General features: G+C 39.9%; 1 protein-coding gene and 1 long non-coding RNA gene across 6 annotated transcripts in view; one reads left to right on the top strand and one right to left on the bottom strand.

Annotated features, from left to right (window-relative positions):
• LOC141807932 (uncharacterized) overlaps positions 1–18816 on the bottom strand; it is a 29182-nt gene extending 10366 nt beyond the window's left edge. The window contains exons 1-2 of the long non-coding RNA XR_012599879.1: positions 18679–18816; positions 17069–17133 (exon numbers count right to left, since the gene is read on the bottom strand). This is a non-coding gene — a long non-coding RNA (uncharacterized LOC141807932). The remainder of the gene's footprint in view (positions 1–17068; positions 17134–18678) is intronic.
• hao2 (hydroxyacid oxidase 2 (long chain)) lies at positions 17400–25243 on the top strand. 5 transcript variants are annotated; one of them, XM_074694127.1, is made up of 8 exons: positions 17400–17471; positions 20375–20527; positions 21340–21491; positions 23234–23517; positions 23664–23885; positions 24066–24224; positions 24635–24704; positions 24803–25243. In XM_074694127.1, exons 1-8 carry the CDS (start codon positions 17455–17457, stop codon positions 24856–24858), a joined length of 1113 nt encoding a protein of 370 aa, XP_074550228.1. In that variant the 5' UTR covers positions 17400–17454; the 3' UTR covers positions 24859–25243. The 5 variants fall into 5 exon arrangements, with proteins under 5 accessions (XP_074550228.1, XP_074550229.1, XP_074550231.1 ...); XM_074694128.1 differs by having other exon boundaries at positions 17414–17471; positions 23667–23885; XM_074694130.1 differs by lacking the exon at positions 17400–17471 and adding an exon at positions 19050–19258.
• The last annotated feature ends 869 nt before the right edge of the window (positions 25244–26112 follow it).

Below are 26112 nucleotides of genomic sequence, written 5' to 3'. Positions count from 1 at the left end.
ATTTAGTGTAAGTCTGAAGCCAACACTCACACATGGTTTTCTTTTGGGTTTCTCCAGCACATCAGCAGGAAATCTCTGTAAAGTCTTCAAAGAGAGAGGAGGTTGAAGATTTTTAACCTCCTCTTTCTGCTTTTTGGTACCAAATGTCTCCACTTGGGGGCAGTGCCTCGGTTTGATGGTGATGTCGTACACCACGCTGCTTGTGCAGTAAAATGTGGGGCTTGTATGAAGGCTACATCTGTATTTAAAACAGCATGAGAGCCTCAGTACTTCCCCCTGAAGCATTAAAGGCTGGAGCGGCTCCCAGCGAGGAGGAACCCTGTAGAGTCAGCTCTGTAACTCTCAGGCAACAACTGGCACACAGGCAGGGCCGGCCCTCTCTGAGGCCTCTATGTGGCATACATGTGTTTGAAGGATTACAGCAGTGAGGACAATAACAACAACAGCAGCAACACATGGTTTAATCCTTTACAAAGCTCTGAATCACAGCTAAATGCTCACTAAAAGAGCACGAATGCAAACGATTAAAAGTGTCTTCCTCACTTTTACCTGACCTGAGGTATCCTCCGAGTACGCATGCACTTTACACCACCTTTCATAAGAGTTTAATAAGATTTAGGCCTCGTTTTAAAAGAGCAGAGCTTTTAAGATGTGTCCTCTCTTCTCAAACACATATGAGCTTCAGAGGTTTCCTGTTCTGTTTGATGGGAAATAAAGATAGCGATGAAGAGGGGGAAGAGGCAAGAGGTCGAGGACATGAGTACATCTCGTGTTGGAGAGCGCTCAAGAGACGCTCTATCAAAGGCGCTTTCCTTCCGCCCATAAATACCAGCTCAATGAATAATATCCCCCACCACACTACGGGCATGGAGTCAAACTCTCAGATCTGCTCAACACATGAGAGGCATGACCATCACTGGGAGCGGCTCAGCCTATACGATATGTTTCAAACGGCCGTACAGAGCTGAGTGTTTTACTGCAGCGAGGAGGAGTTTGTTTTAATATATGGAGTTAAATGTCAATCAAACATTGCAGTTCGAAAGAAGCGCAAGAAATATCAGATCGATTCAGATCGCTTGAGCCAAGACCTCGCACTCGATGTTTTTTGATCCTACAGACGAAATCTCACAGAAGCCAGCGCAATCAAGCCATAGACTGTATAAAACATGGACGTAGCCTCCGGGACGACATCCGTCTGTTCCTGAAACCGAGAAATAAAGCCAATCCGCAGACAAAGACACATTTACTTTGACGCCGGCTGTGAGATTTTTTTCGAGCAGCTACAGGAAAATGGAGAGAATATTGTTTTTATGTTATTCAATCAAAAAGAATAGATTTGAAACCAAAAAAGAGATTAGTAAGCAAAAGAGAATAGGTGAGAATTTTTTTTTTTTAAGTTGAGAGGGCTGCAACTAATGATTATTTTCATAATCAATTAATCAGGCGATAATTTAAATGATTAATCGATGAATCGGGTAATGACACATTTTTGCACTTTCTTTTACAATCAAGCTTAAAATTGTTTTAGGTATTTTCTAAACAGCAATAAAGACAATAAAAAGCATTTTTCCTTCAGTAATATTTTATTACAGCTTTCTCCTTCTTGGAAGTAGTGAATCTGCAAATATAATTGGCCACTGACTAATTTTCAGTGCATGCGCACCTCTTTCAGTAGCTTACGGCAAGAAAGCGGGCTCATCTCCTTTGAACTAACATACTGTAAGCTACAATTTCATGCACCAAAACACCCGCGATTAGTTGCAGATGAAAATCGATTATTAAATTAGTAGCCAACTAATTTAATAATCGATTTCAATCGATTTAATCAATTAGTTGTTGCAGCCCTAGATGAGAGAGCTACCACTTCCCTCTTACACAACGCCTGGAGTTAAGTTGATAGCCTCTGGCTACAGTCTGCCGTACACTCAAAACAACAAAAACAACAATAACAACAATACAATATAATGAATTATAATGCCCTACTGCTGAAAGCACGCTAATTAGCATGGTTGTCTCTGCTAGTCACGGCCTGAGTATAGTAACGTTAGCAAAGTTAGTGAGTGATTAAAACATTTTGTTCCATGGTACACATGGTGTCATGGTTCCTACACAACAGTACAGGGTTTCCTCCAGTGTATTATAAGCCTAGCCGCAAGGCTTTACCTGCTCTCCCCACCCCAGGCTAAGCATTGTTTATTAATTTTTTAATTCACTTTTCGCACTGCATCAACACATGATCAGGTGTCATCATCCCTGGCAATGTCAAAACTTCGTTGAGTATAGTCGGGCATAACGGGACATGTCACGAACGTCGTGCTCATCAGACCGCTGCTTCACCAGCTGACTGAGAGGTCTGCACCGAGCCGACCATGTTGCCGTTAACGAGAACTGAGCCGTGGCTTCACAAGGCTCAGCCAGCTGCTGTAGGTCCGAACTGTTTGGACCTGAGTGAAAACAAACGCGAGCCCTACAAACTGCCAAAAATATCTATAAAAAAATATTTTTTTGAACATTTCTTTAGATTATTTGATCTATTTTAAGACAAAAAAACACCCAAAACATTTTTTTTCTAACTAGCATCCCTATGCGTACCATAGAGGGTTAAGATTAAACTCTTATTCATGGCGTCCTGGGCATAATTTTCATTTCACACTGATTCTCAGTCTTTTTCTGAAGTTCAGTTACATCCACTTTGCTTTTTGGCATCCGTGGTAATTTCTGGCAGGATGTGAAGTTTGAGAAATCCAGTGATTTTCAATCCTGCCTGCAGGGAAAAGGGGGATTCCTGAAGCGACCTTTAGGAAGCCGCAGGCATTAAACGGCCTGTCAGAGGATTACTGCGGGATCTCCTCAGAGCTGAGATGTCAGAGAAATACACCCACGCTGCTTTTATCAGTCATGGCAACCAAGACGGGCATGTGGACCCTTTTTTTTGTCTAATTTTTGTCTCTTTTTTTCTGCTGATGCCTGTATGGGAGGTGAGGAGAGGAGAAGCGGCGGGCAGTGTTCCTTCTTTCCATCAGAGATGCGGAGCTGAGGACTTCTGCCAACGAGCCGAGCTTTGAAAGTGAAATGTAAGAATGGCAGATCACAGAGGCCAAAGAAAAATGATATTCTCCTCGTTACGACTCCCCCGGCCAGCGCCTTTGTTGTGGGGGCTTCTGCTTTTAACTGGAAACAGGTCCAGGCGCCTCCTATGTTCCTGCCCCATCCTACACACACTCACACACACACTCACACACACTCGGGCTGAGACTACCTTCAGCTACTCTCACGTCAGCCCGTCGTCCCCTAAAGCCTGGTGACAGCTTGTTAAACCAGGTGCCACGTGCAAACCCTTATTCTCTGCAGGATCTTTGTCCTCACCTGTCAGTGCAGGCGTCAGGTGGCCAGGTGGGGGCGCCCTCCTCTTACATGGCAGGTGGAAAACAAGGGCACATTGCAGGTATAATACCAGACACTGTGCAGAACGAATGGAGCCTGAAACATAAATCTTTTACTCATAAATCTATCAACACTTTCTCTTCCTCTTTTCGTCCTCCTCATGAGTTTTGACAACCTGAGATCAGAGTCAGCCTGCAGTGGACGTCCAGAGCTGATATTCGTGATCAGTTATTGTGTGTTTAGAGAAAAGCGTGACGGGAAATGCAAAAATGGGAAAGTGAAAACAACACTTTTGTATTATTTCCATCAGGTTTAAATGTAACAACAGGCTCGCTGTGCTGTTTGCCAGACACAATAGTTGGCAGCTTTCTGTGAACAAAGGGAACAAAGTGTGAAAATAAACCAAACCCTGTCAAAACAGTCTTATCTTGGCCTCCGTCTTGACTTAAAATATGTTTGGAGGTTATAAATGAGGGGTGATGTAACTCAGACGCAGAGGGAACGTCACTGGGACTGAATTATATTCATTTACACAAAAATTTCTCTTTACTTGTACAAATAACCTGGGTCATAAGGGTTTAAATTTCTCCAACCTTGCCTCTTTGACCCTAGATTGTGTGCTTTTATCGTGCTCAAAGTCTTAAAGAAGCATGCCACAAAATTTAGCCATGGTGAAAATTTTATGGATTTGTGTTGCTATGTGCCCCCTAAAATACCAGCCACCAGGGGGAGCTGTTTTCAGACTTCACTTTAAGCCAAGCGAGACATGACGTCTGTTTTTTTTTTACAATATATGGCCAAGATCTACAAAAAAGTCTCTTGTTGGCATGATGAAATCATGTCCAAATCAGAAAATCAGAATATTTGAGTAAAATGTTTTTGGCGTTTTTTTATGATTTAAAAAAAAAATTGATGAGTTTTTTTCAGGTTATCTTCAGATTTAATATGTACACTGGACACAGTTACAACTAGAAAAGCACGCCAAGTATATTGTGATTGTCACCAACACTTTAGTCCGACTTTAATGTTATACTCCCTTTCAGCAGACTGTCTGCTACAATTTGGTGTTAGTTGCAGGTTTGTACGATAATTTGTTTCCTGACAGAGTTGAAAATTATGATGACTCAGTGCCATCCATCCATCCATTTTCTTCCGCCTATCCGGGGTCAGGTCGTGGGGGCAGCAGCCTAAGCAGGGAAGCCCCAGACTTCCTTCTCCCTGGCCACTTCACCCAGCTCTTCCGGGGGGATCCCAAGACGTTCCCAGGCCAACCGAGAGATGTAGTCTCTCCAACGTGTCCTGGGTCTGCCCCGGGGTCTCCTCCCGGTGGGACGTGCCCTGAACACCTCACCAGCGAGGCGTCCAGGAGGCATGAAAATAATACAAGTCCTGGACGTCTGAAAGTCCTTCAGACCTTCATGCAGCCTCATTGTTCAGCTCTGGCACCGTGGTTAAAGGGTGCGGCTTTGGCGCCACGTCAAACTCTGATCTCTTGTAGCCACCCAAGAAGTCTGCCTGCTTCAGGGGCCTGGCTTCATTTACATCCACGGCTACGCGAGGGTCTGTTAGTCACCGCTTGTGGCTTTAATCCCTCTGATTTCTCACAGCACAATTCACAAGTTAACCTGTTTAAGAAGAAAATCAGATGAAGCTGTTTTCTTTCTTCAGTGAAGATGACTTCAGCTGTCAAGAGTTGGATTAACTGACTTCTTCACATGAACACTCTGATGATGAGGATGAGTTTATATCCTAGAGACGAGGCTTAAATGAAACACCCTCCAGCCAAGACAGAAACAGCACGTTTCACTTCATCCCTTCAGATTCACACACACACACTCTTACACACTCTCCAAGTGGACGCTTGTGCTTTTCATTTGTTATCTGATACAGCTTATTTTTCAGGATTTAATGCTTTGTTGGATCGAACTGAAAATGTGTTAAACTAATGTGGCGCCACTTTTCATTTGGTAAATATGTTTCTGTGAGCTCGACACCATGGTGCCATATTTTGGGCGAGAGGCAGACCAACGGGCTTCAGAGGCAGAGGCTGTAGCATGTGAGCGATCATCTTTTTGGTATTAAGAAAGAAGGTGATTGACAACTCGCAGCGATAGCCAGGAGGAAGATTCAGACACACACAGGCATACACAATGCAGCTGGTCCTGAGAGGAGCCCACAATTTGTCCGGATTTCATCAGAGAAGGGAAATAAGAGTGTAGCACTGTAACGCAGAACAAATCCTCTCTGCCAAACCAGACAATCAAAGGCTCAGTCCGACAAAAACAACTGCAGTCGTTTTGTTGTAAAACACAGTTATTCAAAGATGAAGGGTCTTGGGTTTGTTCATACAAGAGCCCCACTTAAACATACTTAACCTTCAAATGTTTAAAGCCTGCTTTAAAGTCAGCTTTTGTCTGTCACTGGTTTGATATTGGCAGTGACACAGTCAGTCAGTAAAGTGATTCCCCTCGCCTTGCCTCATTCCACATCTGCTGCATATCATTAAAAGGAAAAGTCTAGTAAAAATATTTACTCCCCGCTCGGCTCTTTGAGCTAAATATACTTCTCCAGTCGTCCTCGAACTGATTGGACCGTGAGAAATGTTGTTGCTCCTTCTTTATGTGCAGCTGTCACAAATCATGTGCCTGATTTTCATCAGTCTGTCCGTCCTGAGACAGATTAGAGATGCAAAGCAGTTTGTTGAAGGAACGGACACATCTGAAGATTGATGCTTTCTGATATGAAGTCCAGAAACGCAGCAGATTTACTCCAAAGTTTGAATCCTCACTATTTTTACCCACTTTAACAGAAACATGCCACCTCACTCCCTCCGTCCTGTTCTTTGAGTCGAACATGTTGCGCGCAGAGTGAAGCATTACGATTCATTCCTTGAAACCCTCCAGTGACTTTTTTTAATGAAGCATGTTACGTTTCCCTCACTGGGGTAATGAAGAGGAAATATTTAGACCAAATGTTTTGGTCTTTTCAGTGATTTAACTCAGCAGCCTGATGTTAGGGTGGGATAATTCAACACTCTGCTAAAGTATTCCTTTGTTTTTTTGATTGATTTAATTGCTTAATGTGTTAGAATGAGTTGTAAAAGAGTGTTCTACTAATTAAATAATTGAAATTGCAAAAGAAACAATCCATTACAAATGAAATAAGACACTTTAAAACCGCAAAGGGTGTAATTTTGGTGAGTAATGAAGAGCTTATTGTGATTCGTTGACATTAAAGATGCTGTGAGGAGGTGTTTGTTTTGGAATTAAATAGAGATTGGTTCAAAACAAATTTTCTGTTTGTTGGATACAACGCCCCGAGGTAAGGTATTTGTCAGTACAGTTACGTAGCAGTACAGTTTGAAACGTGACATCAAGCAAATGTTGTAGCACCCGGCTGTATGTAGTGCTATCGGCAGCCAGGTGCTCCGACGTTTCTGTAGGCTAACGTGTCAACATGTAAACACTGGCAGTTTGTATGTAGCTTAGTAGCTGGCTAAAAGTAGTGCTATTGGCTTTAAAAAAAAAAAAAAAAGTCAATAAACAGAAACCCTGAACACATTGTAAAAATAAAATCTTGAAATCTTTGGCCTGAAAATTATTTTTTGGTTAACTAAACAAAAAATGTGGCATTGTGTGGCAAAAAACTTAAAAGTATTTATCTCAGCTACCTATGTGTGGTAAGGACGCTGGGAGGAGGATCTGTTTGAATCAGACTGCAGCGCCACCTACTGGCCCAGAGTGTCGCATACACTGTCTTAAAGACATAACTTTCAACCAGGGGTGTTTGTTTCAGAACAAATTATCTTTTCTCAAGTCAACTTTTTACCAGATCCAATTCCACGAGGTTAGTCAACAGTTATGTAGAGCTACGCTTTGAAACCTGACATCAAGCTAACTTTGTTAGTTTGTAGCGTAGTTTGGTCATCGGCTATACTAAGCTCTACTCACAGCCTGGTGCTCTCAGACTGGTCGGTAAAGTGTAACGTTAGTGAATCCTGGTTATGTCCTGCCAGTCATCTACCAATCAGAGCTAACGTAACCTCACTCTTCATTTTATTGATAGACTCTCAAGTTTGAACAGACCACTGCAGAATAACTGCTGACTGTGGGTTGGAATCAACATTAGCACAAACAGATTAGTTCCTGTGTCATAGAGTAGGGATAGACTGATTATCGGCCGGGCCAATCATTTGGGGCATAACGGCATCGGCCTGTCTTTGAATCCGAAGGCCGATAATGCTTATTTCAATGGAAAATCCCAATGACCGGCTAACGCAGTTAGCTGTCTATGAGCTTTTTTTAACTTCCACAGACACAAAAATCATTCTTCTTATCAATAACCACAGAAATGAGTTTTTCTGCCTCTTAAAAAAATGATAAGAAATGTTTTAAACTGCAGACCTTCAGGAGCTGCTTGTCGATGCTTCTCTGCACAGAGTTTCTCCATCTACACTATGGAAGCCCTAGATGGTCAAAACATTTAAAATCAGTAATGTAAAACCAAACAGAAAATTAATTAAACTGCATTACATGCCTGTAAAAGGCAGCATAAACTCCATTCAGTCCAGTTTTATTGCAGTTACATAGAAACTTTTGAAAACTTTATTTACTATAAAAAACTTTAGTCGTTTATTTTTTAAAGTTTTCATTTAACTTTATAAAACATGCTGCTAAGCCTGGGAGCTGTTTAATAACCATATGCTTGAAGGCATTTAAATGCAGTTAAATGTTGGAGTCTGTAGTGTTAGGCTAATTAGCCTTTAGCTCGGGCGCTCTTCTACTCTTCTGTCCTTTTTCTGTTTCACAGTTAGGCTCCAGTGTCCACCATCACTACAAAATTAATCACAGAAATCATTTTCAGCAGGGAAAAACACAAATCTCTCTTCTCTCTACGAAACTTTGTCAGCCAGCTTGGTGTTGCCATAGAGACCTAGACGTGCCATAGATAAATCTAGTCCTGAACGAGAAGCTAAGAAGTAGTAATTTAAAATAACCTGTAACCAGCAATATTGGCGCAGATAATCTCATTTTAAAGCAAGGATTACGTGGATTTAACGTCATTGTTTCAATCATTTCTACAGTCCTGATGAGGTTTATTAAGCTTCTCATGCCTCATAATGGTTTCCTGTTAACTCCTATTGAAGCTACTGTTTTTAAAGCCCCCTGAAAGCCAGCACTCGAGAAGCCTCCTCCGCTGTTGCAGTGCCAAAAAGTTGTATTTCTCAATCCAAATTGATGAAATTGTGATATATTGGATGTTAGGATTCTAAATCTGACCTGGAAAGATTAGAAAAAGACAGAAAAACTCAAAGGAGCAAAGAACAGAGCAGGATTTACTGACATGACATCATAATTTCAGCAAATTTCATCTCCCTCTACCTTAGTTCTTGTTTCAAAACTAGCTCTTAAAAAAGCAGTTATCAGAAGAAATACTTTATAGGTTCGATTTTCAGCCTGGATACCAGTATCCCTGTCTCATCCAGTACTTTTGAGTCGTGGATTTAAGCGTGAAATCAAAGCAGACCCCGCAGTGCCATACGTCTGAAACAATCCAGACCCTGACAGTTTGACAGCACACCAACTTTTGTTTTTTATTAAGAAATAAAACTGATATAAAAGGCTTCTCCCGTTAAACCCCAGACTACTTTGTTCTCTGAGGTAGACAATAAAACTCTTTTGTACCAGAGTTGAACATTTGGCCGCTGCAAACTGAAAAACAAAGAGCTCAGAAAGACGAGTCGACTTTCCAGCATGTGTGTGGGGGTGTCAATAATAACGCACCCATCTCAACAAAACAATCAGAGAGGAAACAAAACTAACAGATGCAGAACAACTCCTCTGAGCGCTGGCAGCTCTGGCACCGCAGCATCGCTCATCTTCTGTGTCCTCTGCTTCCCCTCCACAGGCAACAACAAAAAAAGAGAGAATAGGAAAGTTTGGTTTGATTCAAATTGGTCGGGTTATTACGCTGCCATTTGCATAATTTGTATGAAGAGAAAAGGGAAGCTCTGATTAGAGAAAATGTCACAGTGGATTCACATTTCTGCAGCCGCTGATTGGACATGAAGCTTTCCAAATGAGGCTCGAGGACTCATGAAAGTCTTGGGATGATGAGGGAGGAGAGGATCATCAAAGCTGGCTGGATTTTCACTGATCACAAAGACTCATACCAAAGCAGTTATTGCACATTATGGAGTCAAAGAGCTGCGGAGAGTTTATGCATTTTTATGCGTCTGTTATTTTCATAAAGTCTTTGTGCTCCAGAGGCGAGTTCAGATACCGACCCCAGTAAAAGGGTTCACACGGCGAGGCACGAGGACACAGTTTGTTTGCAGGATTATTAGACGAGTTGAGCTCGAGCGCCAGAAACTTCAAAAGTTTCTTATAAAACTTTATTATGGAATATTTTGGTTATGAAAAAAAACTTATTGAATCTTTGTCAAATCCAGAAGGGAAATCATTTCATTTAACCACCAGCTCATTATACATTATCCTGCATACTGCTGATTGAGTAATTACAACAGGAAATCCTGTTTGTTAACTTAAATAGATGGGAATCGAATGAAATCCTTTAAATATCTCCTTCATCATCCTGTTTTATTCTATGCCACGTCCAGCTAACACTCCTTAAAGTCTGACTGGTGTGTTAAGTGCATTTAAAGACGTCATGTTCCTTTAACAGGGCTACTACCAACAGGAAAAGTCAGGAGGAAACAGCACGGAAAACCAGAGTGAAAGTCACTGCCTCCGTAGCTTCAAGCTCGCTCTGAGGAGGAATAAATCGTCCATACAGAAAAGATGACATGAACATCCTGCATAGGAGTAAAAAATACGTTCACACCACTCTCTGGTAGCTGTGAGAACCCGGCCCGCTGCGTGTGTGTATGGATTAAATCATACGAGTCTAAAAATGGCGTGACTGCTGACTGTGCGTTGGGCTCAGATCTCCCTCAGACATGAAATGATCTGGACATCCATCACTCAGCCGCTACATGACATTTACAGCCACTGATGTCTTCGCTCCTTCGCTTTTGCTTCGGCGCGCCGAACAATGACTTCCCCTGAGATACAGACGCACTGCAGCGCTGTAGTTCCTGAGACTTTCCAAGGACTTCTCTGACGATAAATACAAATACATGTCTAAATAAATATTTCTCATCCAATTATTCTTTGTTTCTCATTATTTAATAGAACTCTAATTCTTGACAACCTCACATTAATGCAGAGTAAACTGTCCGGGAAGGAAATAAATCTCTATCTGTGACAATCATAGCATTAATTTTAACTTAAGCCAACAATAAAAAAAAAAATCTGTTGGTTTCAATAATGTTTCACAGCAATGCTAAATCTATGACTGTAACAATAAACACCATTTACTGCAGCTCTCTAAAAACTTACACATGCAACTTCCCTGATATCTCCTTGGACTGAACTCTGCATACTTTTCTTGAATGTAGTTTTTGTCATCTTCAACTATTTGCCTTCTAGTTTAAATCATTTATGCAAAACTAACAAAAATAAAAATAAAAATAATAATAACGAAAATAAAGAGAATTCTGCTGATAGCACTGGGGAACACAGTTTTTGTTGAGTTAGGTCTGACAGCTTTCTCTAACGGATTTTTGTATGTGGAATCCAAAACTGATCTCAGTTTTTCTCTGCCATGTCAAGTTTTTGAACTATAGGATAACTATTTTCTAAAAAAAAAAAAAAAAGAAAGAAAAGAAAAGAAAAATACTTCACTTAACAGATATGTGCTTATTTTATAAAAATCTTCAAATGTTGACATTGTGAAATATGAAAGAAACAGGCATGAGTGCAATGTTTTTATAAAGGATACAGCTACTAGAGGAGCTACAGGAGCCGACATGATCTGGAACAAAGGAAAAATAAACCTATATAGATAAAACACTAAGATTGAAAAGTTACAAGCTTTGAAAACAAAAAAAAACAGCATAAAACAAAGTAGAACTTACAACAATATTTCCATAGTTACAAGGCTAAGAGAAAAGCAGTAAAAATCCTCTTAATTCCTGCTATGCTAGCTTTCTGTTAGCAGATATTGATCTCACCGCACTGTCCCAGCTGTGACTGCACAAACAAGTTGACACGAAGCTGTAGATGAGTCCAATCGTAATCAGCTGGCAAGTCTTACTGCAGCTGATCAGAGGAATTTTGCTCATCTGGAGAAAAATCTTGACGTGCTAGAAAAAAACTGACAGAAATTTTGGAACCAGCGTGCCAGTTTTAGTTTTAATCAGCATAAAAATCTAGCTCTACAGATTTTTTTTCCGAATCGCCCCCCGGGTGTAATTTTGTGCTTTTCCAGCTTTTCCTTTAAGTATCTTTTAAAGCACTTTAATTTTCTTTTTGTCCTTAATAGACGTGCAATGTCTATTTCCTTAATTTTTTAATCCGTGATTGGCCTACCCTTACATATGAAACTGATCGTATATTTCTCCAGGAAGGTCTGACAGCCAGCCATTATCGCTTTTTACTCTGAGACTTAAAACCCAGGACACTTAATTGGTTGTTTAAGTTAAAAAATAAATATTTTATTTAATGATTTTTAATAAAATAAGGTTGGAACATTGAAGATAAATGCTGTCAGTTGTAAAAATAGAATAAAAATTGGTATTGGCCCAAATTGGTATCAGCAGATCAGGCTTTTTAAAGATGGAAAGTTCTAATGTATGATTCATTTTTTTTAATCTATTGATGAATTTATTCATTTATGTATTTATTCTTTTTTTAAGCCTTAGTTAGCCTTTAAACAAAGATTATGGGACCAACTTGGCTGATACTTTACCATCACACTTATTGATTTCTATGAGTCTAATACCTTAAAATAACTCAATCACATCGCTCAGTTTTAAAGGTAGAAACTATTTATTTTACCTCTTATTTACTTTAAATCAACCTGTATCCATCTATAGTTAAAAAAAAAGAAAATCATATTTTGTTTTTTACTCAGCTCTTTGATTTTGTATGAAAAATCTTCCTTGTGTCACCTGGAGTCTTAAATTTGTATCTTTAAAATGAAAAATTGAATATCTTTCAAAATAGCACAACCTTATCTCAGATTAAAACACAGATGTGTCTAATCTTTGGATCTTTAGACTGTTAATGTTTGAGTAACTTGTGTGTAACTTTTTGAAAACCAGCTCTTAACCAGCTCTTTTTCCAGATTCAGTGATTCTCTGGTGGGTTAAAGTTAAAGCTGATGGACAACCGTCACGTTCAGCTGTAAAGCCAAATCAAAGCCTGCCTGTGTCTGTGGACTCTGCTGTATTTAGTCTGATAATAAACCTGAGAGAGACGAGGTGGAGGAGCTCTTAGCTTCGCCGGGGCATGATAACACCTTGACAATTCAACACACATGTGCCGCGGCGTGCTGGGCCGCCGCCTCGGGGCAGAGCCTCAACGAGCATGTGGAAGAGGTTTTCCACTCAGCTGAAAGTCCAGCACCTCCAGTACGGCGGCCAGAGCCAGATCTGACTCTGAGGTACGAGGCAACGAGGCCAGCTGCAGATTAACACAATTTGCACCTCCTCTCTGCGCAGGTAACACCCTCACGTCCCCTGTGGAGGTCCGACTCGTCAGATTTGGCCCTTGGCTCCACCTTCGCAGGCTTTCTTGTTAAAGCCAAAACAAAACACGTAAATTCCAGGTCAAGATAGACGGACACACCTCTGACAGCGAGGTTTTGTTACCAAAGATATTACATTTACAAAGAGAAAATTTAATTCAAACACTGAAATGAAATCAGAGAGAATCTAATTTAACATCACTGCTGTTTGAAAACGCTTGAACAACTTTTTGGGGCGCTTAGATTCACTCGCTGCAAGCTGAGACACTGAAGCATTCACGGCCTTCTCTCCCACATCCTGCCGTCCATCCATCACTTAACCCTGCCATAACACGCTCCTGAAATCAAAGGACGGGACATCTGTGTTTTATACGAGAAGACCCTCCTGCAAAGTCCACACTCCACTTGACAAGTTTGACATTTCCACAAAGAGGCGCTGGGTTGTTTTTCTCCTTTGTCTCTTTATCTGATCAGTCGGATGAAGTTTATGAAGTCAGTGATCTGAGTGACACATGGACAACTTCAGTTAAACATCACACGTTCTTACCACAGAGCCCTAAACAAAAGGAGCTTTACAGTTAAAGGCAAATGTGCTTTTTACTGTTTCAGTTTGTTTTTGCGTTTAAAGTTTCAGCATTAACCTGTTTTGCAACAACTGTTGCCTTAGTGTTTCATTGTCATTTTCAACTAGGGATAGACCGATATGGATTTTTTGGGGCTGATACGAGTACTGATTATTAGGAGGCAAGGAGAAAATTTCCAAAACTTCAATGTAACTGTAACAAGACTGGACAGAATTGAGTTTGTGCTGCCTTTTACAGGCAAGTTGAATTAATTTTCTGTTTGGTTTTACATGACTGATTTTAAATGACCATCCAGGGCTTCCATAGTTTAGACAGAGAGAAATTGTTGAATTGTGCAGAGAAGCATCAGAGCCAAAACAACAAAGTTATGAATGGGTTTCATATTGACCTTGGATAGAAAAAAAAAGGCCAATGCCGACATGCTCCAAAATGCCAAATATTGGCTCGACTGATAACCGGTATATCCCTATTTTCTACTCACTATTAAAATCTTAACATTACTTATAATAATGATAAAATTAATAATAATCTTAACATTACTAATGCAACTTTTTCCACTAATATGCTAGTAGACAACTTAGACAAAGGTTTTGGTTTATAAAAAATAGTTTCCAAGTGTTTCCTGTCACATGACATTAACTGCTTCCTGTTCATTCCAGTGGAAGACATGGCAGCTGCAAATCGTCCTGGAAAGAGGCAATTCTCATAAATTTCTAATGATTTCCCCAAACATATTTATTATTATCTAACCATTCAAGTCTCTAGAGTAACTCTCCCCCCAAAAAATGTACCAGGGATAAATAATTTTTTGCTCATGGGTTAATTTCTGTGAGTGGCAACAAAAGTTGCCGATGGACACATAGCTAGTCGCTAACTAAGGAAAACACTGCCTGCAGCATTGCTCATAATCTACTTGTTAGGCGCAATTTTCTTGCCACACTAGTACTTACCATGTACTTACCATGGCCAACACCTACCATCCCCTACCATTTGATACCCTATGTAAGGTGACCTTGAGTGCTATGAAAGGCGCCCTGAAATAAAATGTATTATCATTATTATTATTATCCCCCACCCTCACACTACTTTTTTTTTTTTTAATTTATTAAAGTACATCATTATTTTGTCATAACTTTATAATTATTATTATTTCTACGCTGCAAATAAAAATGAAATCTTGTCAAGTATTTTTGTTTCATTTCAGAAAAATGATTTAATTCAAGTTATTTAAAGACAAAAATTAGGTCAAAATTGCCTGTAACAAGTAAAAAAAAATCTGCTAGTGGGGTAAGAGAAATGTGCTTGTTTCAAGACATTTTTCTAGTCTTGAAAAGCACATTTCTCTAACACCACTGGAAGATCTTTTTTAGGCTCATTTTTGTCTTTAAATAATTTGAATTAAGATATTTTTCTGGCCTGGTCAGTTAAAAAAGGCTAATATCAAGTCTAAATAGACATTAAACTAAAAACAAGAGAAAAACATTTGATAAGATTTCAGTTTTTGGCACCGTATATGATAATAAGTGACCAAGTGAAAAGCCGTGTGACTACCGGCTTTTTTCCTAAAACAAAAGACAAAATGGAAAAAAAAATAAAAACATACATGATTCAGAAGGACTCAACTGATAAAACTATAAGCGTACAACCTTAAAAAAATATCTGGGTATGAACAGGTTAAGATGAAGCCTCTTAACGATAATTTCCTTTGAACTTTGCTGCACTCTTTCAGATGATTTAAACACAAGACTCAAAAATAAACTCCAAAATATTGGAGGAAGACAAACTGGTGCGACATACGAGCTGAAAAAAGTGAAGTCATGTCTTCCTTTTAGGAACCGTACCTGCAGGTCGTCTCTGAGAGCACACCTTTACCTTTAGTTAGAGGAAAATAAAGATACAGAAGAAAGGAAAGAGGAGATAAGGAGGAGGATGCAGTCATGCATTTAACTTTAGAACAATGATTCATTACACTGTCAACAAAGACGCAAAACTACAATGGTTAACAAAAAGGAGCAAGCAGAGGAGGTAAACAGAGGAGGAAAGAAGGAGAGAGGACGGAGGGGGAGCTACAAACATTGACCCGGCTGAGTTTTTGGTGTTTTTAGGTGTGGAGAGCCAGAGAGGCCGGGGCCCAGAGTGCTGACGAGAGGCTTAGCCGGTGTCGAGCTGCGGTGAGGGCGGAGCATCCCACTGCGGGGGGAGGCGGGATGGGGGGAGGTCGGATGGAGGGAAAGGGGGCTGGATTGGCCTCTGACACGACCCTGTCATATGAGAGGGGAACCTACAAGTACTGAAGGCCAGCGGGGTAGCTCAGATTAAGGTAAGACTGACTTTATCCACTCAGGTAACTGTTTTCACACTCATGATCTCTTCTTTTCTGCTTTGTTTACATTTTTAAAACACAAAGATTTAATCAACAAGGATGTTTTCACCTCCTGTTCAGAGCCAACGGCCTAACCCGGCACAATCTGAGCAGGCCTGTGTTTTAGAGAGGAGTAACGTCAGACAGGAGCTGGTTAAAGCCTCGCCTTGTTTAGCTTAGCTCTCTAGATCCCACACACCAGGTGTTCTAGAAATTCACCTGCACAATGTGCCCTGAGCAGCCCATTCACTGGGTCTAAATGAGCTCCACCTTTCACAGCCTGCAGGACAGAGGCTGACATTCAGCACACACACATTCAGACACACTGAGGAAATAACTACAGTGAGTGATAATGATGCGGCTCAGGGAGGAAAAAACAGCACGGCCTAGTGGCAAAATTTAACTTCTGAAAAATGTCGTTTCATACAGGAAATGACGTCCTTTAGGAATAATTCAACAAAGTAAACTATTACAGAGATTTTATTTGATCAAAGCTGTTTTAATAACTCACACACAGCTTCAACGATCAAATCTAAAGTGATATAAATTCAGATTAAATACTTCCACAAAGTGTTTTTAACAGCTCCAGGTGTTAAATCAGGTCAGTTGCTGTTTTTAAAGGACACAGAGAGACGTCTTCTCAAGTTTACCTGCTGCACAGATGTTGAATGGAGCTTAAAGAATCGGCTTTCATTCAGTATTTTACTGCCCTCAAGTGTTCACCCTGAGATTTGTACTGGAAAGCTCCTTTGTTAGCTTGGGGAATTAAGCTAGCTGCGATTAGTTTTATTATTTAAGGACAAAGAGTCTGAGATCAGATTTAATTAATGTTAATAAGCTGAATCTTCTTTGATTGTTTGTCTTTTTATCATTTTTACTCATTGTTCAGGCGCAGACACAAGTTAAACAAAACACAAATATATTTTAAGATCATTTTCAAAGTACATTTACTTTAGTTTTTCCTTTTTAAAGATGTTAATAGTTTTGATTTAAAGAGGGGGTACCGTAAGTCACTCTCAAACATTTATTTTTAAAGTCACAAGATAAAAAAAGTTAAAAGGGCACAAAACTGCGACATCATAGATGTTAAATCTTCTTAAAAAAAAAAAAAAAAAAAAAAAAAAAGCACAATTAATGCAACACTTACCAAACAGAAATGCTCCACTTGGGACAACTTTGAGGAGACTTCAGTAGTGCTTGGTTCTTGAGTATCTAGGATTTAAAGAGACAGTAAATTTAGATTTTTTTTTGCTTAAAATCAGCTTTCCATAGGACATCATCAAGCTTTAAAATGACCATGATACCCCCTCTTTAACTAATGCTGAAGAACTGTTTTTAGTTGAACGAATATCAGTTTTCACAGACGTAAGAAGAGAATCAGCCACAGCCGTACGAGCTGATTTCACTATTTATAGATCTGAGAGTGTAAATAGTTAAAGCAGCCGTACTGATAAACACTGTGCTCTCTGTTTTGCTCATGGATTGTTCATAGGTTATGAATCTGCCAGGAAAAAAAGGTCCTGCTGAGAGAGAATGAGTATATGTTTTGGGTAAGTCTATCTTCTTACTCTCTGTTCCCACAATGAGCAGCTCATAAGAGGAAAATGTCGTCCATGTCAGTCTTAATCTTTCTTTTGTTACTCACACTTCTTCCAACAGTTGAGGGTGATTTTATAAAAGCTCATTTGGTGACAGGTTATTTAGTGAGTTGTTTGTTGAATGGTAAAAGAAGGACACTAAGAGATATTTTCTCTCACTATTTATTGTTTTAATATTCATTAAACTTCCGACTGAGAGATGTCATTTTGCCTGTTATTGGCTCAGTTTGTCAGCCGAAGTGTCAGCTCAGACCACAGCTTACAGACACAGCACAAAGGGCCGTGAATGGAGGGCACGCCACTCTCTGTTGTCGTGAAGTAACTGTTCTAGAAGTCTGTTGAATTGTTTTTGTTTTTCGCCGTCACATGTGCATTATTCACCACTAAGGTGCGTCCTGAGGAAATCCTCGGCATAGTTCAGGAGTTTTTTCAGAGGAGACATGTCACACTGCAGGGAGCAGGGAGTCAGAGAAATTTCTCATGCTACTGAAGAGTAAGTAGACCTGAGCAAGACTTTCCATTCCTTAGAGGACGGTGAATCGTTTATTTTGTGTTTTTCAAACTGTGATGGCTGCTGGAAAAAGAACGTAAAGCTTTTACCCAAAAGTTCTGTTGGCTATTACCTCTTGAAGCCTGCAAAATATTGAATACATAGTTTTATTCTTATTACAAACTTAGTTTTTTTGTTTTGGTTTTTGTTTTTTAGTAAAGTCTGTTTTGGGTTTTTTGATATTATACAGGTCAAATTTATCTAATTCTAACCAGCATTTAAACAGTGATGGGACTCAAACAAGTAACCTCAGTGGACTCAATTTAAGGAGACAAGACAACTTGGTGTAAAATATTAAGAAGGGAAACACTGGTATAAAATATTTGGATTATAATTCAATAAAACAAACATAAAGACGTTATACAGAGGAGGACATGAGATACTAGATACGATATTTACTACTTAGGTGGTTAAGCCAGTTAAAAAATAAATATTTTTTTATATTTTTATTTCTTATTCTGACTTAGATCTTTAAATTCTTCTTTCTTTTAATCAGAATTGTGACTAAAAACACATTTTTTTTTAATCTTTTCTCTCGAAAATCTGATATTAAATTCAGATTTCTCACTTTGAAGTAATCTTACAATTACGTTTCAGAGCTGTACTTACTTTTAATTATCACTTCCTGTTCCTCAGAAGCAGCTTCAAAATATCTCTACGAGACGTCCATCAGTCAGACGGAAAAAGCGTTAACAACCTTAATTTCTTCATATCTTTAGCGGTTATAGGAGAAATGTCGCCTTGAAAATTAATTTCAGACGTTAATATTTAGACAAAAATGCCTAATTAGGGCCAGAGACTCTTAGCTAAATTGAATATAACAAATGAGACCACGGTAAATTCATCCAAGATGCTACAAGACGTTAGAACGTAAATTTCCGCCTTACGTTCAAAAACGTCAACATACCACGTGACGAAAGAAGCGCGAAATTTCTTTTTCTTTTTTTTTTTTTCTTTTTTTTTTTAAATAATGATAATAATAATAAAAACTTTTTTTTAAATAATAAATACTTCACAGACAACATTTAACAAAAAAGATGATTAATTTCGACAAAAGTTAATTTTGCCAATGCTACCACTAAAGTAACACTCGACCAACTGAATAAGATCCATCACAGAGACGACGAAATTAAAAAAAATTATGGGCCAAAAAAGTGATGTAAGACCGGCAACTGCAACCCAGATCTCAGTAAGTCTTTTTTCTCTATATCCTCTAGGATTTGGTTGCCTTCAAAGTCATAAACTTAAGCATTTATGAGAGTAATAAATAGGCTAACTGTCCAATTTTGAGCATTTATGCAGCTTTAAACCAGAATTTTAGAGAGGAAAAAAAACAACAAAATTCATTTGGCTGAAGCATTTTTACTTTATTGTATTGAAAAAGTTATTTCAACGGAGCTCTAACTCTTCTGTCACGTTTATAGTCACTGTGATGAAATGTTTCATCATGTACCTGTTGTGTATGAGCTAGCATGGATCAAACAGTGTTGTTTTTTTACTGACTGACTGTTTATTTGTCTATGAAGATGTTAGTTGGTGTCTTTTTAAAACCATATATGTCACCTGAAGAGGCCAGACTGCTATAAGAAGCCCAGTGTGTGTGTGTTTGTGTGTGTTTGTGTGCTGTAGGCCCATGAAGACAGCATGTGAGTGTATCTATGTGAACCACAGAGCTCTGTGTCAGACGCTTCGTGTCCTGACTATAGCTGTAGTCACCATCAGCACATTTCCAGCTTGTGTAAACACAATAAGAGCAGAGGTTACCCTCAGGTCACACACACACTGTCAGTGGCTTTCAACACGGCTCTGTTAACGTTTGATTCTGACAGACAGAAAAACAACACGGCGGACACCAGTACTCAACAGACCAAGATCCAGTTTTATTTTAACTCAGTTTAAAAAAAGGAAAAAGAGGTTACTTCCTTCACTCAGTCAGGTCACTGTTAGATTGTTGATTGTGTAAATTTGCTGATAGGAGGGGCAGCTTTTCTTTGGGCAGTGATGTTGCAACTTCAGTCCTTCGTGGATGCTTTGTCATGTGCGAGTGAGCAGTTTTGTTTATGACAGTTCAATCATTTGTGGTAAGTCTTGACGCTGAGAGTCCCTGCATGGGGTGTCGTTTCTCATTTCATGTCTTGATTGTGCTGTTTGTGCCTGTTGGAGTAAATACAGATAGTTTTCCAGATGACACAGAGTTGGTAAAAGTGTGGAGTGACATTCTGTGGTAAATATTTGCTCTGCTGTAACTCAGTGTAGAGATTTTGGATGTTCAAGCTGATAACTCCTGATCTCCCGTCCCACGCAGAGAAGGGGGTCACTGTGCAGAGATGGCTATGGTTTGCCTGACAGACTTTGAGGAGTATGCAAAGGAGCATCTCTCAAAGGCCACGTGGGATTACTACGCAGCTGGAGCGGATGAATGTTGCACCAGGGACGACAATCTTCTGGCTTACAAAAGGTACAGGAGAAGAGAAAAACATAATTTTACTCGACATCAGAAAGACGGATCAATGTGAGAGGTTTGATTCGCACAGCAATCCTCTTTTCTTTGCATTTTAAGTTCTGTTTGACACATTTTTATCCTTCGGCACGTCAGAAACATGGATTTAGATCATCATGACTCCCAGAGATTATCAACTGAATGGTCTTTTTTCCGAACGAAGCTCTTGTTTAAAGGATGTTAATACTTTTTTTCAAACTTCTGTCTGCTGTTTCTTCCCTCTAATCTATGTTTACTACAGTTTATGTGGTTTAATAACATTAAGAGTCTTATATTTTACCTGTTGCTGAATAAGAAACCGTTTCAGACAAACTAATGATTTTCTTTTGGCATCTCTCCCCATGTTTCCTCTCTCTGACAAACCGCTCTGCCTCAGTGTGAAGGTTGTACACATGCATGTTTTGGCTGCACGAGGCTGTTTCTATGGCTTTGTTTGCTGGTGCATTCGAGGTCACATTAGACATTTATTTCCCTGCAGGAGGAAACTGTTGGGCTCTGTCTTTCTGCAATGATCTACAGTCGTAGCCTTAGGGGAAAAAGAATCTCAGAGTGATCTTTAAAATATGACTTCATGTCGTCTCAGGGAGGATTTGTCCTTAAAGGATAATTTGACGTAACTGAGTTTAATGGATTTGAAAATGTTCTGGATATGAGAAGTTTTTATTCATGGGCTGGTCGAGGAAGTCAGAAGTTTTTTCTATTATTGTAAAAACTTTAAAGAAAACTAAATGTTGTCATCATGAGAGATTGCTAACACTCTGCTCATTCAGGATTCGCCTGAGGCCTCGTATCCTGCGGGACGTGTCAGTGAGTGACACGCGGACCACGGTGCAGGGGACAGAAATCAGCTTCCCTGTGGGCATCGCACCAACAGCCTTTCACTGCCTCGCCTGGCATGAGGGAGAGGTGGCCACCGCTCGAGGTAAAGACTGCTCATCTGACTCATACTGGGAGGAAAGGAGGTCAAATAAAAATACGCATCAGATTAATTATTAGTTAGCAGGTTAAGGGTTAAAGTTTCACGACCTGTAAATAGAGACAAGCTACATTCCAGTTCATCTTTGAGAAACAATAAATCAGGGGCATTTTAGGAAAAAAAATAACAATAACAACAGCAGTAAACATTTCAAACACTAGAGGGCAGCATACTCTGGTTATGGTATCTTACTGTGAGGGAAGAACTGTTTTGGCTTTTTCTCCTTAATCTCATCAGTTTAACACTGACTAAGGGGGAAATTGTGACTCTTCTTTGAGAGAATCAAACATACAAGGAGACATTTGACATGTTAAAAATCACTTTCCCATCTCTTTTTAAACACTTAACAGAAACATTCATGCCCCCAGGATATCAAGCATTTGGTGGCACACCACACATTTGCACTTAATGCTTCATGACCTTCTGGGGCAAGTCTGCCAGAGCATATGTTTACATTGTTACATGCTGTTGTGTCATTTTTTTGCATAAAACGTTTGCTATACATCAATTTAACCCTAATATCCCAAACTTAAATAAAATGTATAGACTTTTTTCTAAACCAAATACAAATTTTTACAACAATGAAATTATTTATTTGTGACCTGCAAAGGGACTGCAGATGTAAATTAGCTGTAAGCTAACACTGGTACAATGCATCAAATGCTGACATTTATGTTAAATATTGTATATGGTCCTTTTATAAATAAATTAAACAACTTTCTTAAAAAGTGCAAAAAGCCACAAAAAAGAAAATTCTACACATTATTAAAAAAAAAAAAAGAAATGACATGGCTGTATTTCTCAAAAATGATGATATATATTCAATGTAGGAAGCGATGTGAACACCGCAATCTGGATCGTAATGTTTTTGTTGTTTACACTTTGTTTACACTTTGTTTACACTTTGTTTACTTTTTTGATTTCTGCAAACACACTAGTGAAAGGAAACAGCGCTCTGAGACATGTTGAAAACACAATATGAAAGTCTAGCTCCTCAGATTTTATATGTATAGACAACGATCTATCTAACTCAAGTACCACCTGACAAGCGCAAAGCAGTTTGGGCATAGAAAAAAAAAGAGAGACGTAAAATACAGCGCTGTACTGTTGGATATGATATTCAGTTTACAAACTTAAACTTACATTAGATTGCAACATTGATTGAATAAATAGTTTTAAAGGAATTTTGCTTGTTTGCTGTTTTTCAAACGACACTTTTCAGTCTTTTGTACCCCCATTTCAGAACTACTGTTCTTATCCTGCTTCAAATCTACAGCCAACTTAAATGAGACCTGTTATAATCAGTGTGTCAGTCTAAGGCCTCTATAAGGTATTTTTAAATGATTTGCAGCTCAAAAATGTTGTTATTGACCAGCATTGATTCAGTCTCTTGTTTTGTCTGCTCTAAAACTGATGTATAAGGTTCAACACAGTTTGTGGGTTTTACCGCTCACACAGTTTTTTGTCATAAATGTTGATGCCATGACAGAAAATGTGAGGCTAGCCGTTAGCTTCCCATAAAGTTACTTCCAGCTTGTGTTACTGAGCTTTCAGTGAAGGTCTCCCAGAGATTATCAAGAGATAAGGAAACAAAAACAGCTTTAACTCTCCATCACAACCAAAAAATCACACGGTGCATTCGAGGAGGGAAACTCTTTAACAGCACCCGCTCTGTTCTCGTCTCACAGCCACAGAGGCTCTGAACACCTGCTACATCACCAGCACCTACTCCACCTGCTCCGTGGAGGAGATCGTGGCGGCGGCACCAAACGGTTACCGCTGGTTCCAGCTCTACGTATACCGGGACCGGAAGCTGTCTGAGCAGATTGTGCACCGCGTGGAGGGGCTGGGATACAAGGCCCTGGTCCTCACCGTCGACGTCCCGTACACGGGGAAGAGACGCAACGACATCCGCAACCAGTTCAAGCTGCCGCCACATCTCAAGGTCAAGAACTTTGACGGCGTGTTCCAGGTAACAGTATTAAAAACACAGTGGCTCAACGCTGTCTGTCTTTCATGGTTGTGTGACTTTAAATGTTTACCCAGCGGTAGTCCTGAGGACATGTTCTTCCAGTTGGCTCTAACAGCAGCTGCGTTTTCCACCACATGTACAAAAAGCAGGAGACAGCTGGCCCTGAGGAGTACGGGATCCCAGCCAACACCTTGGACCCCTCCATCAGCTGGAAGGACGTGTACTGGCTCCAGTCCATCACCCGACTGCCCATCATCATCAAGGGGATCCTGACCAAGGAGGACGCTGAGCTGGCTGTGGAGCATGGCGTCCAGGGCATCATTGTGTCAAACCACGGGGGGAGACAGCTGGACGGAGGCCCGGCCTCGGTACTGACTGTTTCTGTTCAGGTCCTAATCTCCTGTTCAAAGAGGGGGGACAAAAGCGCCAAACCAGGAGTGACGCAGCAGAAATGCTTGTAGCGCTGGTTACGAGACAGTAAACATGTTAAAACGTCAGTTTCAAGAGGAAAGTATTTGACCTTGTTTTTGTCTCCTCTCCTGCGACAGATCGATGCTCTGTCAGAGATCGTGGACACGGTGCAGGGCAGGATCGAGGTCTATCTGGATGGAGGGATCAGGACTGGGAGTGATGTGTTGAAGTCGCTGGCCTTGGGCGCAAAGTGTGTTTTCATTGGCCGTCCAGCCGTATGGGGCCTTGCATACAAGGTACAAACAACACAGCTGTGTGTGTGAGTGTGTGTGTTTAGAAGATAGATCAGCCTCAGCAGACTATGTGGCTGCCCTTGAGGTCTTCAGCTTATCTTAATCATTAGTATTTCTGCAGAACGGGCCTTGGAGTGAGGCCTGCGTGGTTTAGAGAAACAGAGGAGACACTGTTGTGAAAATACTGACAGAGAAATCAAGATTTTAGAAAAAGCAGTGAAAAAAATCAACAAGACTCCTTCTGTTCTGGATGCAGGGTCTGCAGCCCTCTGCAGCTGTAAACAAGTCAACATAAAATGATGTTAGTCGGTGGGAACCAGATCCGTGTAAAGGATTGGTTTCCCTCTGTGGGGTTTATCGCAGAATTACAGTTTGGTCTTTCTGGTATTTACGAGTCCTCTGTGGTGTTTCAGGGCGAGGAGGGCGTGAGGGAAGTGCTGCAAATCCTCAATGATGAGTTTCGTCTGTCCATGGCTCTGTCAGGTGAAAGAGTGAAAACAACAAACACAGTTTTTCTGTTCTAAACGAGAAGAATAGTTTTCTTTCTCTGCTGAAATAAAACGTACATTTCTGTCATCCAGGTTGCAGGAACGTGGCAGAAATCAACAGGAACCTCATTCAGTTCTCCAAGCTCTAACAGACCAGCAGGGGGCAGCGATGAGGGCGGTTACATAACAGACCAGCAGCCAGTGGAAAGGACTCACTACTGATCAGAAACAACACGTGCAGGACGAACACGAGCCTGAGACTCTCCATCATGTCAGAAAAACTGAGAGACCGCAGAAACAGAAGAGCGTCTTTCTGTCTCAGATTTGTGAACATGCAGAGGACGCATGTTGGAGGAGCCGACAGCCTCAGGCAGCAGATTAACCAAGTGACTAATGAAAGAGTGTTTGATTTTGGCTTTAGAAGGGATGGACGAACTAACAAAGAATCCAATATTTTGGTTTTATGTTACATAATACTGACAGAGTACCGACAGAGATGATGCCATGGTTGTGGTTGAATAAACGCAGGCTGGTGTGAAGAACATATTTTGTTTTGGTCTGTTGTGTCCATTTTTTTGGGTTGTTTGTTTTATAACTTTCAAAAAACTTCATAAACAGAGAAGAAGTTCAGATCTGTACAGCTGTGGATGGATGCATCAAATAAGTCACACTAGCAAATTAGGAAACACTCACTGAAAAAGAAAAATGAAAAAATATACTATATACAGAACTGCCTTAATCCTTGGTGGCATAGATTTAAAAAAAAAAGGTCCTGGAAACATTCCTCAGAGAGTTTGGTCCATATTGACATGATAGCATCACACAGTTGCTGCAGATTTGTCGTCTGAACATCCATGATGAGAATCTCCCGTTCCACCACATCCCAAAGGTGCTCTATTGGATTGAGATCTGGGGACTGTGGAGGACATTTGAGTACAGGGAACTCATTGTCATGTTGAAGAAAGCAGTCTGAGATGATTCCAGCTTTATGACATGGAGCGTTGTCCTGCTGGAAGTAGCCATCAGAAGATGGGTACACTGTGCTCATAAAGGGATGGACATGGTCAGCAACAATACTCAGGTAGGCTGTGGACTTTTTTTTTTTCCTTTCTTTTTCTTTTTTTCATTTTTCTCTGTTTTTTCTTTTTTCCTTTTTCTTTCTTTTTTTCCTTTTTCCCCTTTTTTTCTTTTTTCTCCTTTTTTCTTTTTTCTCTTTTTTTCTTTGTTCCTTTTCTCTTTTTTTCTTCTTTTTTCTTTTTCCTTTCTTTTTCTTCCTTTTTCCCCTTTTTTCTTTTTTCTCTTTTTTTTTTCTAATTTTCTTTTTTCCTTTTTTTCTTTTCCTCCCCTTTCTTTTCCTTTTTTTTTCTTTTTTCTTTTGTCCCCAACTGTTTTTCTTGTTTTTT

Source organism: Halichoeres trimaculatus, unplaced genomic scaffold (assembly GCF_033239565.1).
Source record: "Halichoeres trimaculatus isolate MK-OKI-2021-1 unplaced genomic scaffold, fHalTri1.1 fHalTri1_scaffold_19, whole genome shotgun sequence".
NCBI lineage: Eukaryota > Metazoa > Chordata > Actinopteri > Labriformes > Labridae > Halichoeres > Halichoeres trimaculatus.
Note: the sequence above shows the minus strand (reverse complement) of the source record. Positions and strands in the feature narration are given on the sequence as shown.

What these genes read in the sequence shown, in the direction of transcription:
- hao2 (XM_074694127.1), top strand. An exon ending in AGAGGTGGCCACCGCTCGAG is followed by an intron (nt 21,492 to 23,233) that starts GTAAAGACTGCT and finishes CTCGTCTCACAG; the next exon opens with CCACAGAGGCTCTGAACACC. An exon ending in ACTTTGACGGCGTGTTCCAG is followed by an intron (nt 23,518 to 23,663) that starts GTAACAGTATTA and finishes ATGTACAAAAAG; the next exon opens with CAGGAGACAGCTGGCCCTGA.